This window comes from Bos mutus, chromosome 6 (genome assembly GCF_027580195.1).
Source record: "Bos mutus isolate GX-2022 chromosome 6, NWIPB_WYAK_1.1, whole genome shotgun sequence".
Lineage (NCBI taxonomy): Eukaryota > Metazoa > Chordata > Mammalia > Artiodactyla > Bovidae > Bos > Bos mutus.
The window spans coordinates 11019586-11031989 of NC_091622.1; the positions used below are offsets into that span (position 1 = coordinate 11019586).

The 12404-nt window shown below is 40.1% G+C and overlaps 1 protein-coding gene across 1 annotated transcript in view; it reads right to left on the reverse strand.

The window, feature by feature from the left end:
- Nucleotides 1-12404, reverse strand: part of UGT8 (UDP glycosyltransferase 8) — a 109988-nt gene that overhangs the window by 73544 nt on the left and 24040 nt on the right. The window contains exon 2 of the mRNA XM_070372914.1: nucleotides 1389-2212. Within this exon, the coding sequence (XP_070229015.1) occupies nucleotides 1389-2210 (822 nt within the window). The 5' untranslated portion in view covers nucleotides 2211-2212. The remainder of the gene's footprint in view (nucleotides 1-1388; nucleotides 2213-12404) is intronic.

Sequence of the window (12404 nt, forward strand, 5' to 3'; positions counted from 1 at the left end):
GACTTTTATAAGCTATTTCTGAAGTTTGATTCTAGACACTTTTAGGAAAGGGGTAATACATCACACAGTGACTCTGAGAGAGACTAATTAAATTTTCCAAGTGGGCTTGATAATGGCTGAGACAGCCTGAGATTAACCTTTATTCTTTACAGCTGGCGTCAGAAAGAACAACTGCTCTCTCTCACTGTCTTCAAAAGTGGCAATCTAGGGTTTATAGGTCAAAGATCTGGCAAGTTCTATCTCTTCATGTTCCATGAAATATATCAGAGTGTTATTTATTAAATGTGCTTCTAATGCAGGCATGAGAGAAATCTACAGGCTATATCCCAATCACCTTATTTCCCCAAGAGAAAATTCTGCCAGAGATTGTGCTTATGTGACACCTATAGGAGAAAATCTAGACTGACTCTTCCTCAAGACTCTGGCAGATTTCTTTAATGTAGTGACCAGAGTTGGAAACGAACACTTTGACTGTTGTTGTGAGTGGCTGCTTCAAGAATTTTAAGAGTAGAAACAGTTGTGGTAGAGAAAACCACAGAACAGGCCCTACACTTCTGATAAATGCCACCAGAGGTTGAGTTTAAATCCAGAGTCAACCTGAGGCTGGAAATTCCCCCCACAACAACAGATATGCAACATGGCTCCTACAGGTTTTGAGATACATAATTGAAAAAAAAAGGGGGGGGGGGCAAACTAGGATGAAGTATAGAACACAAGTGTATTTGTTGACAGCTCAGCCAGAAAGAAGAAATCAGGTTTGACTCGGAGAGTAAACAGGTTTTGTTAAAATGTAATTACTTCCATCCTGACATGAAATCACAGTGAGACATGATTTCTTTAAATAGTTTTACTAACTTAAAATCAGCATCCTAGTCTGATGGAAGTTACTACCTCATTTTCATTGCTGGACATAAACTGTTTAGTGGTCATGACTGCTGAAAGAAGAGCCACTACTAACATTGTTCTTATTTGAGTTCCCAGGACCTAACCTGGACGTAGAGACTTGTGTTTGTGCTTTCTGGGGGAGATCAGAAGGAACTCTATGTTTACTTAAAAGTGAAATCACTTACACTCATTAAAATGAACTCTCTAACTCCATTCCTCTCAGAGTTGTAACTTAATCAAAAATCTACTTCTCAGAGAGTCTACTGACCATAAGGCACAGTGGCCTCCTGGTGTTACGGAAATGCTCATTCAAAGCAGGAATGCGTTCCAGAGGAGTGGGGTACCCACAAATAAAAGGGCCTTGGCAGGTTCTGTTTCTTAACCACTTTTTAGAATAGCATCTATTACCCAACAATACCCAATCCTCTGTCTTCTAAAAATCCAAACTGGCAAACTGACATTGATATTAAGAAAAGATCACCAAGGAGTTCAGCAAACCTTACTTCTGGTAGCGGGCTGGCCGGTTTGGTTAGGATTCCTCCTACATAAACAACATTAGGCAGGGTGGGTCTCGGGAACTCCAGGGCTACGTCTGTACACAGCATCCACAAGCTGGACCCGTAGACCAAGTCATACATGGACTTCTCCGGCAGCAGGTTGTATTTCTGCATGATCCTTTCATATTTGGGAAGAACCAGAAAGCTGATCCCTATTCTGGAAATGAGGTAAACGCCGGTGTTTTTCATCCTTTGCAGCAGGTTCATGTGGTCTGTGAGGAGTGAGTTAAACTCTGGGACGTAAGCCAAGGGTGCAGGAGCGCCCACTTCAGCAGGATACCAAAGGCCGGTTGAAAATACAGCATATTTAACCCCCAAGAGATGAGCTATCAAAAATCCACACATGTCATTAGGGTCCACCAGCAGCAGATCAAAGTTCTCCTGTTTTAGACCCTGAATCAGGGCGTGGTTGCCAACCATCATGTCACAGTTCTTGGTATAGTGATCCAGTATGTCAAGCAGTTCGATTGCTGTCAATCTCCCAGAGAAAATATTCCGCATTTTGGACTGCAGGAAAGCATCCGAGGTGGTACTGTTGAAGATCCCTGGGTAGCGCTGGAGGCTGTAGTGATTAGATGGCGCGATGTCTCTGCCTTCAGAGAGGAGGAACACTGTGTGGTGGCCTCTCTCATGCAAGGCCGAGGCTAGTGTCTTGAAAATGTACATATGGCTTTCGAACATAATTGGCGGCACGATGATGATTTTGGCAGCCCTGGCTATCCCAACAGCACTCCACAGGAGCATGAAATACGGAGTGTAAGACTTCATAGCTGAAATGACAACCAGAAAACTGCTTAAAACAGACAGCAATCCTCACCATTCAAAACTATCACAAAGATGCTTTCTCACAGGATCTGATGATCCAGTACTTTGCCTAGGGATGGCTTTAAAAAATTATCCCAGTATATGTTCTGTCTCTTCATTTCTGAAAGGTGTCTCTTAAAATATAGAATTGACAGTAAGACTGCCATAAACTGAAATAGATTTAAAATGTATCAGCTTTGGAACAACAATAGAGAACTCATTTTTTTTTTTCTAATTTGAAATGAAACCTGTAAGATTGAATTTGAAAAAAAAAACTCTCTTCATTGAATAAGAGCTATAAGCCATCTATGAAACCTTTGTATATCTTTTAATTGAACATCAATGTTAATCCCATACCCTGAACTGCCCACTGCTGTGACTAATAGAGCCTATTACTACTGGCATGTCCAAGAAGACCAATGTTAATACCCTTATTTTGGGGTATATCAGCATGTATGTCTCTTTTAAAATCATTTTATCACAGCAGCAACATTCCCCAAGTACAACAAAAGCATACCAAAGAAAGATTATGTATCAGAAAATCATCCTTTCAAGTAGTAATTCTATAGAAAATAAGTTTTTCCACAAGAGAAAAAAATGACTTTTAACGTGACTTTCTCCTTTATCTAAATACCCTTAAGTATCCTGGCCAACTCTGTTTATGTAATTTATATCAATTTGCTGACTCATTTCAGGGCATTATCTAAAAGAGAAACCTTTAATACAAAAGTTCAAGAGGGTTAACTGAATCTCAGTAAATACTTGTGAACGAGATGGCTGCTGAGTGACTGTGTCCTTGACTGTCCTCTCTGAGTTGTACTTGCAACTCAGGTGCAAAGGACAAGTGCACAGAATGGCTCATGTTTCCTCTACTCTTCTGCTTTACTTAAGTATAGACTATAGTTAGAATCACCTTCTACCATTTTTTTAGAAATACCTATGCGGGCCACTGCATATGGAAACTCACCCTATCTTCCCAATATAATTTACATTTAGATTCTAAATTAGCCTCCAAATAGGGAAAGACCTAAACAATAACTACCCATGAGAACTGGACTTTTCTACTTCAAAGAACAACTCAAAATAGATTTACATGCAATCACCAAACCAATATCTGTGTTTACCCATTATATATTAACCATCCTGTTTGTACAAATTCCCGCCATCTAAACAGAGTTTAAACAACTATACCTTCTCAACATTCAAACACTGCAAGAAACCTAAAAAAAAGACGTTAATAGCAGGCAAACGATAGATTTTTCCAATACCAAGATTAAACTATAAAATATATTTCCAGATGCTTTTCAAACCAATTTCAAATGATACTATATCATTAAGTTATCATTACTATAACAGTAAACTGAAGTAATATGTGTTATAAACATATGAAAGCCTATGTTAAATGTTGCCTGAATTAATGTGAGCCTTTAAAAAAATAATTTGGAGCAAACACTGTTTCTGTAGCAATGAAGTTTATTCTATAATTACAATGTCAATGAAAGAAGAAAATTAAATAGCCAATCTTAGAGCAAATCTTCCAGGCCTTTACTCTCCTGTGTTGTCTCTCCAAATGTGTCTCTCTGGTGTAGCCTTCTACCAATGGTGGTGGGGGTTTAGTTGCTAAGTCATGTCCAACTCTTGTGACCCATGGACTGTAGGCCATCAGGCTCCTCTGTCCATGGTCTTTCCCAGGCAAGAATACTGGAGTGGGTTGCCATTTCCTTCTCCAGCTTCTTTTCCCGACCCAGGGATCAAACCCGGTTTTCCTGTATTGCAGGCAGATTCTTTACCTTCTGAACCACCAGTGAAGCCCAGCCTTCTGCCCTTGCCAAAAGAGGATAAAAATTAGGAATTTTAAATAGACAAGTTATAAGAATGAGATCTATGCAGAAAAGTTATTTCGGCTGAACTGCCCACTGCTGTGACTAATAGAGCCTATTACTACTGGCATGTCCAAGAAGACCAACATCATGATGGACCAATGTTAGGCAACTGCTCTGCCAATTGTATTTCGCATTTAGCTGAGCAGATGGTGAGCATACTTAACTCCTTCAGCTGTAGTCGTAACTATTACTTGAACATAAATCACTAAGAAACAAAAGATAACAGTAGGGAAACAAATACTTTCACTGCATTTCTTAATTTTTTCTTTTAGTATTTTAGTAATTACTGCAAAGTAAAAAGAAATCACGCAAAATGACTGTTTAATCACAACTGCTTATGTTCTAGAACCACACTGTCCAACAGAACTACCTGTGATGATGAAAATGGTCTATCTCCTTACCATCCAATATGGGAGCCTCTAGTGAGCAATTCCTGGAGAAGGTGATGGCACCCCACTCCAGTACTCTTGCCTGGAAAATCCCATGGACAGAGGAGCCTGATAGGCTGCAGTCCATGGGGTCGCTAGGAGTCGGACACAACTGAGCGACTTCACTTTCACTTTTCACTTTCATGCATTGGAGAAGGAAATGGCAACCCACTCCAGTGTTCCTGCCTGGAGAATCCCAGGGACAGGGGACCCTGGTGGGCTGCCGTCTATGGGGTCGCACAGAGTTGGACACGACTGAAATGACTTAGCAGCAGCAGCAGTGAGCAATTCCAACGTGATTGGTGTGACTGAGGAACTTCTAAACTAGTATTGTACTGCATGTGTATGTGTTAGTCACTTAGTCATATCCGATTCTGCAACCTCATGGATTGTAGCCCAGCAGGCTCCTCTATCCATGGGATTTTCCAGGCAAGAATACTCGAGTGGGTAGCCATTCCCTTCTCCAGGGGATCTTTCTGACCCAGAAATTGAACCTAGGTCTCCTGCATTGCAGGCAGATAATTGACCATCTCAGCCACCAGTGGCTGTCGTATAACAAAATGAGGTTAGAAAAGGTACATAGACTCTGTACATGTAAATTATAAAACTATTCAGAAATGCCAATATTCATACAATAAAATATCTTCTAAAAATAATGTCTACTAGGTCATCATATGTCTTCAGGAAAAAGAACTGATTACCAACAAAGAAGCATCATTTGCACAAGTGCATTATTCACTATTAAAATACAAAGGTAATTATGAAGGATTACAACAGCACTTTAATCTCATAAATACCACCGTTATGGATAACAGAATGACTAACACAACTACCAATCAATGGTATGATCCTTGCTGGTCCAGAAATATCACAATGCATCAACTGAATAGATGGACTTCATTAATATTAAAATCTTCTTCTCTGAGAGAGATAATGTCAAGAGAATGAAAAGATAAGCAACAGATTGGAAGAAACATTTGCAATATATATATATATAAAGATTGCTACCAAGATATGTAAGGAAGGAACTCAAATCTCAATAAAAAAAATAAACAACCTGATTTAAAAGGGGCTAAAGATCTTAATGGACATCTCACCAAAGAAAATACAGGTATGAAGTAAACAGATGAGAAGATGCTCCACATCATACGTCATGAGGGCAATCCAAACCAAAACAATAATGAGGACTTCCTTGGTGACTCAGCGGTAAAGAATCTGCCTGCCAATGCAGGAGACGTGGGGTCAACCCTGGTCCGAGAAGATCAGAACAACTAAGGCCATGTGTCACAACTATTGAGCCCGTGCTCCGGAGCCCAGGAGCCACAATGACTGAAGCCCTAACAGCCCGTGCTCCCCAACAAGAGAGGCGATCCCGATAAGAAGCCCACACACCACAGCTGGAGAGCAGCGCCGCTCACCACAACTAGAGCAAAGTCCATGCAGCAACGAACACCCAGCACTGCCAAAAATAAATAAATAAATAAAATTATATTTAAAAAAGCAACTATACTGCAATAAAAAAAAATAATGATACCACTACACATCTATTAAAGTGGTCAATATCCAGAACATTGACAACACCAAATGCTGGAGAGGGTATGGAGCAACAGGAACTTTCATACATTGCTGGCAGAGGTGCAAAATCGTACAGACACTTTGGAAGACAAATCGATGGTTTCTATAAACATACTCTTACCATGTGACCCAGAATTTGTGCTCCTTGGCATTTACAGAAAAAAAATGAAAACAGATGTCTGCACAAAAATCTGCACATGAATGTTTATAACAGCTTTATTTATAATTGCCAAAACTTGGGAGTAACCAAGCACACCACCTAAAGTCAGTTGAATAAATAAAAAAAGACTGTGGTACTTCGCTATGGTGAAATATGATTCACCACTAAAAAGAAATGAACTATCAAGCCATGAAAAGAGAAGGAGGAAATTAAAATGTATATTTACTAAATGAAAGAAACCTATTTGAAAAGGCTACATATGGTATGATTCCAATTATATGCTGCTGCTGCTGCTAAGTCGCTTCAGTCGTGTCTGACTCTGTGCGACCCATGGACTGCAGCCTACCAGGCTTCTCCGTCCATGGGATTCTCCAGGCAAGAACAATGGAGTGGGTTGCCATTCTTCCTCCAGGGGATCTTCCTGACTCAGGGATCAAACCCAAGTCTCTTGCATCGCAGGCAAATTCTTTACTGCTGAGCCATCGGGGAAGCCCATCATGTGAACTGTCACTTTATATAAGACACATACATATAAATATTATACACAGGAATGATATACACCAAAGGTCAGGGTTTTTTTCTGAAGAGTACAAATTATAAGAGATTTTAACTTAACTTTTTCTACATTGGTCACATTGCTCTTCTCTTAATAAAAATAAGGAGTGTTATTTTTATATAATGTGATAAGAAAGATCCCATTCACAGTAACAACAAAGTACATAAAATACCTTTAAAATTAGCTAAAAAACATATACATTGGCTATTCTAAGTAAGGCAAGTCTTTCCCTGAAGATATACATGAAAAGAATATTAAGTGTATAGCAATACCACATTATTTTAATGGAATACAATATTCTAAAAAAGTCACTCCTTTCCATATGATAAATAGATTGAATAAATTCATCTCAAAATTCCAGTGGATGGTTTTGTTTTGTCTGGAATTTGACCAAACTATATCCATGTTTACTTGTTACAACAGGCTAGAAGGGAGATTTCACTTCTGAAAATGAAACAGTAACAACTTGGGACAGAAAGGTAAAAATTTTGTAATTAAAACACTATCTGGGCCTCTCCTTCAGGGTCAGTCCACCCTCATGCCTCATAATACTATGAGGCATACATATATGCGTACACTACATATGTGTATATATATACCCACACACATAGGTAGTACATATATACACAATTACACAATGCAATAGTACTCAGCCATAAGAGAAACACAAAATAATGACACTTGCAGCAACATGGATATAACTAGACATTATCATACTAAATGAAGTAAATCAGAAAGACAAATACCATATGATATCATTCGTACGTAGAATTTAAACTGTGATACCAAGGAACCTACCTACAAAGCAGAAACAGACTCACAGACATAGAGAACAGATCTGCGGTCCCCAAGGGGAGGGGTAGTGGGAGAGGGATGGAGTGGGAGGCTGGGGTTAGCAGACGTAAGCTATTATATACTGAATGGTAAAAAAGGTTCTACTGTATAGCACAGGAAATTAATTTAATATCCTGAGATAAACCACAGTGGAAAAGAATATGAAAAAGAATGTGTGTGTGTGTGTGTATATATATATATAAACTGAATCTTTCTGTACAGCAGAAATTAATACAACATTGTATATCAACTATACTTCAATTAAAAAAAAAAAAAAACACACTATGGAGCTCGTCCAAGAATCTTAATGCAAATCAATGGTAGTCTGTAAGAATTTCTTGAATATAACATGAGATGAAGGAAGTACCACAAGTAAATGAGGAAAGAACTCACTCAATGTGAAGTATTATAAACTGGATATTATATATATATATATTATATATATAATATTATATAATATTAGAGAAAGAAAATCACTAAAAATTTTACCTTAGACTTTCCCCAAAGTAAATCAGACTGATGATTGTCAAAAGACATTTTTTTTCTAATAAAGTCATTAAGAGTGTTGAGCCTTAAATGATCTCTGGAAGGAAAAAGATAATTTTGAGTATAAAGCAAAGGAAAAAAAATCACTATCATTAGATTTTATTACATAATCACTAACTATTTTTGGAATGTTTAGAACATCTGGAGCAGAAGTTTCCAGTCCAGGATGGCTAACTGAACACAGGGGTCTCTAGTCCTTTCTTCCTAAAGCTCCTTTGGAATTACAGTAAAGTCTATTAAAGGGAACAAATACCCCAAATCTCTGAGAACTGACATGAAGAAGTGAGGTGTGGGCAAGACACCAGTCAACAGCGGAATGGAGTTTGGACACTGTGTCAGTAATCTGACAAATGCTTATTGAGGGATACAAAAGAATGAAAGAAATGGCAGCCCAAAACACACAGAGGAAGCTGCAGTAGAGATGAAAATTGCTTCCAGATGGCTGAGAGCTTCAGAGGACACTCCAGGAGCAAGAGATGAAGGGGACGCGCTCCCAGGGAAAAGCAGGGGCTGTTGCATTTACCCCCCACAGTAAAGATGAAGACCAGCTCTCCAGGAAAACTGGATCATCTGCCTAAAGAGGAGTTAGAACTGATGACTAAGGGTAAAGCCCTCCTAACGTTGGCGTGTGGTGGTGGCAAAGGGCTCCTCACCCGTGGACCCCAGAGGCAGCATCAGGCACTAGACATGCCACCCTGCCACGTGCAGTCTGGACTCAACCTCCCAGTTAGTCTTAAGGAGCTCAAAACTTGCTGAATGACTGAAAAAAAAGAGACTTTTTCCTTCATGAAAATAGCAAGGATGTCATTTTTAATGATAAGGCTCAGTCTCCACGAAGGTACAAAGCAGTTTAATGAAGTCGGCAAAAATGTGCTTCATGCTCAGTCGCTTCAGTCGTGTCCAATTCTTTGTGACCTTATGAACTGTAGCATCCCAGGCTCCTCTGTCCATGGAATTTCCCAGGAAAGAATACTTGAGTGGGTTGCCATTTCCTTCTCCAGGGGATCTTCTCAACCCAGGACTGAACCCATGTCTCCTGCATTGTCAGGCAGATCCTTTACTACTCAGTTCAGTTCAGACGCTCAGTTGTGTCCTACTCTTTGGAACCCTGTGGACTGCAGCATGCCAGGCCTCCCTGTCCATAGCCAACTCCCAGAGTCTACTCAAACTCATGTCCATTGAGTTGGTGATGCCATCCAACCATCTCATCCTCTGTTGTCCCCTTCTCCTCCTGCCTTCAATCTTTCCCAGCATCAGGGTCTTTTCAAATGAGTCATTTCTTCGCATGAGGTGGCCAAAGTATTGGAGTTTCAGCCTCAGCATCAGTCCTTCCAATGAATATTCAGGACTGATTTCCTTTAGGATGGACTGGTTAGATCTCCTTGCAGTCCAAGGGACTCTCAAGAGTCTTTTCCAACACCACAATGCAAAAGCATCAATTCTTCAGCACTCAGCTTTATAGTCCAACTCTCACATCCATACATGACCACTGGAAAAACCAGAGCGTTGATGAGATGGACCTTTGTTAGCAAAGTAATGTCTCTGCTTTTTAATATGCTGTCTAGGTTGGTCATAACTTCCTTCCAAGGAGTAAGCATCTTTTAATTTCATGGCTGCAGTCACCATCTGCAGTGATTTTGGAGCCCCCCAAAAATAAAGTATGCCACTGTTTCCACTGTTTCCCCATCTATTTCCCATGAAGTGATGGGACCAGATGCCATGATCTTTGTTTTCTGAATGTTGAGTTTTAAGCCAACTTTTTCACTCTCCTCTTTCACTTTCATCAAGAGGCTCTTTAGTCCCTCTTCACTTTCTGCCATAGGGGTGGTGTCATCTGCATATCTGAGGTTACTGATATTTCTCCCGGCAATCTTGATTCCAGCTTGTGCTTTTTCCAGCCCAGCATTTTTCATGATATACTCTGCACATAAGTTAAATAAGCAGGGTGACAATATACAGCCTTGACGTACTCCTTTTCCTATTTGGAACCAGTCAGTTGTTCCATGTCCAGTTCTATCTGTTGCTTCCTGACCTGCACACAGATTTCCCAAGGGGCAGGTCAGGTGATCTGGTATTCCCATCTCTTTCAGAATTTTCCACAGTTTATTGTGATCCACACAGTCAAACACTTTGGCATAGTCAATAAAGCAGAAGTAAAATATCAATAACTACCAATCTAGACAGCATATTGGAAAGCAGAGACATTACTTTGCCAACAAAGGTCTGTCTCGTCAATGCTCTGGTTTTTCCAGTGGTCATGTATGAATGTAAGAGTTGGACTATAAACCTGAGTGATGAATTGATGCTTTTGAACTGTGGTGTTGGAGAAGACTCTTGGGAGTCCCTTGGACTTCAAGGAGATCCAACCAGTCCATTCTAAAGGAGATCAGTCCTGGGTGTTCATTGGAAGGACTGATGCTGAAGCTGAACCTCCAATACTTTGGCCACCTCATGCAAAGAGTTGACTCATTGGAAAAGACTCTGATGCTGGGAGGGAGCAGGAGGAGAAGGGGACGACCAAGGATGAGATGGCTGGATGGCATCACCGACTCGATGGACGTTGAGTTTGAGTGAACTCCGGAATTTGGTGATGGACAGGGAGGCCTGGCGTGCTGTGATTCATGGGGTCGCAAAGAGTCGGACACGACTGAGTGACTGAACTGAACTGAGATATTTTTCTGGAGCTCTCTTGCTTTTTCGATGATCCAACAGATGTAAGCAATTTAATCTCTGGTTCCTCTGCCTTTTCCAAAACCAGCTTGAACATCTGGAAGTTCAGGGTTCACATACTATTGAAGACTGGCTTGGAGGATGTTGAGCATTACTTTACTAGCATGTGAGATGAGTGCAATTGTGCGGTAGTTTGAGCATTCTTTGGCACTGCCTTTCTTTGGGATTGGAATGAAAACTGACCTTTTCCAATCCTGTAATACTAGCACCATGTAAAAATTTAAATAGGCACAAATGTTCTGAAAAACAATTGGCCATTATTTTACATTTATGAAACGATCCGAAATCAGAATTGCCAACACGTATCTACAAAGATATTCTCTGCATTCACTTCTGACAGCTAACAGCCAGAAACCACTAAGAAGCCAGCAGTAAAGGATTGATCAAAGTATAGTGCATTTTATAGAGGGATGGTATGGGGTGGGAGGTTGGAGGGAGGTTCAAGAGGGAGGAGACATATACATATCTATGGCTGATTCATGTTGACTTATGGAAGAAACCATCACAATTTTGTAAAGCAAATATCCTTCAATTAAAAATCAATTAATTTGAAAAAGTATAGCATATTTTACTATGGAAAACTCTAGCACCATCAAAAACCATGCTTTTAAAAACAATTTTAATTTGAGAAAATGCTTATAACATAAGAAAGCAAGAAACAGAATGTTATGTATATATATTTAACTTATATGCAGAGTACATCATGAGAAAGGCTGGACTGGAAGAAACACAAGCTGGAATCAAGATTGCCAGGAGAAATATCAATAACCTCAGATATGCAGATGACACCACCCTTATGGCAGAAAGTGAAGAGGAACTAAAAAGCCTCTTGATGAAAGTGAAAGTGGAGAGTGAAAAAGTTGGCTTAAAGCTCAACATTCAGAAAACGAAGATCATGGCATCCTGTCCCACCACTTCATGGGAAACAGATAGGGAAACAGTGGAAACAGTGTCAGACTTTATTTTTCTGGGCTCCAAAATCACTACAGATGGTCCCTGCAGCCATGAAATTAAAAGATGCTTACTCCTTGGAAGGAAAGTTATGACCAACCTAGATAGCATATTCAAAAGCAGAGACATTACTTTGCCAACAAAGGTTCGTCTAGTCAAGGCTATGGTTTTTCCTATGGTCATGTATGGATGTGAGAGTTGGACTGTGAAGAAGGCTGAGTGCCGAAGAATTGAGGCTTTTGAACTGTGGTGTTGGGGAAGACTCTTGAGAGTTCCTTGGACTGCAAGGAGAACCAACCAGTCCATTCTGAAGGAGATCAGCCCTGGGATTTCTTTGGAAGGAATGATGCTAAAGCTGAAACTCCAGTACTTTGGCCACCTCATGTGAAGAGCTGACTCCTTGGAAAAGACTCTGATGCTGGGAGGGAATGGGGGCAAGAGGAGAAGGGGACGACAGAGGATGAGATGGCTGGATGGCATCACTGACTCGATGGA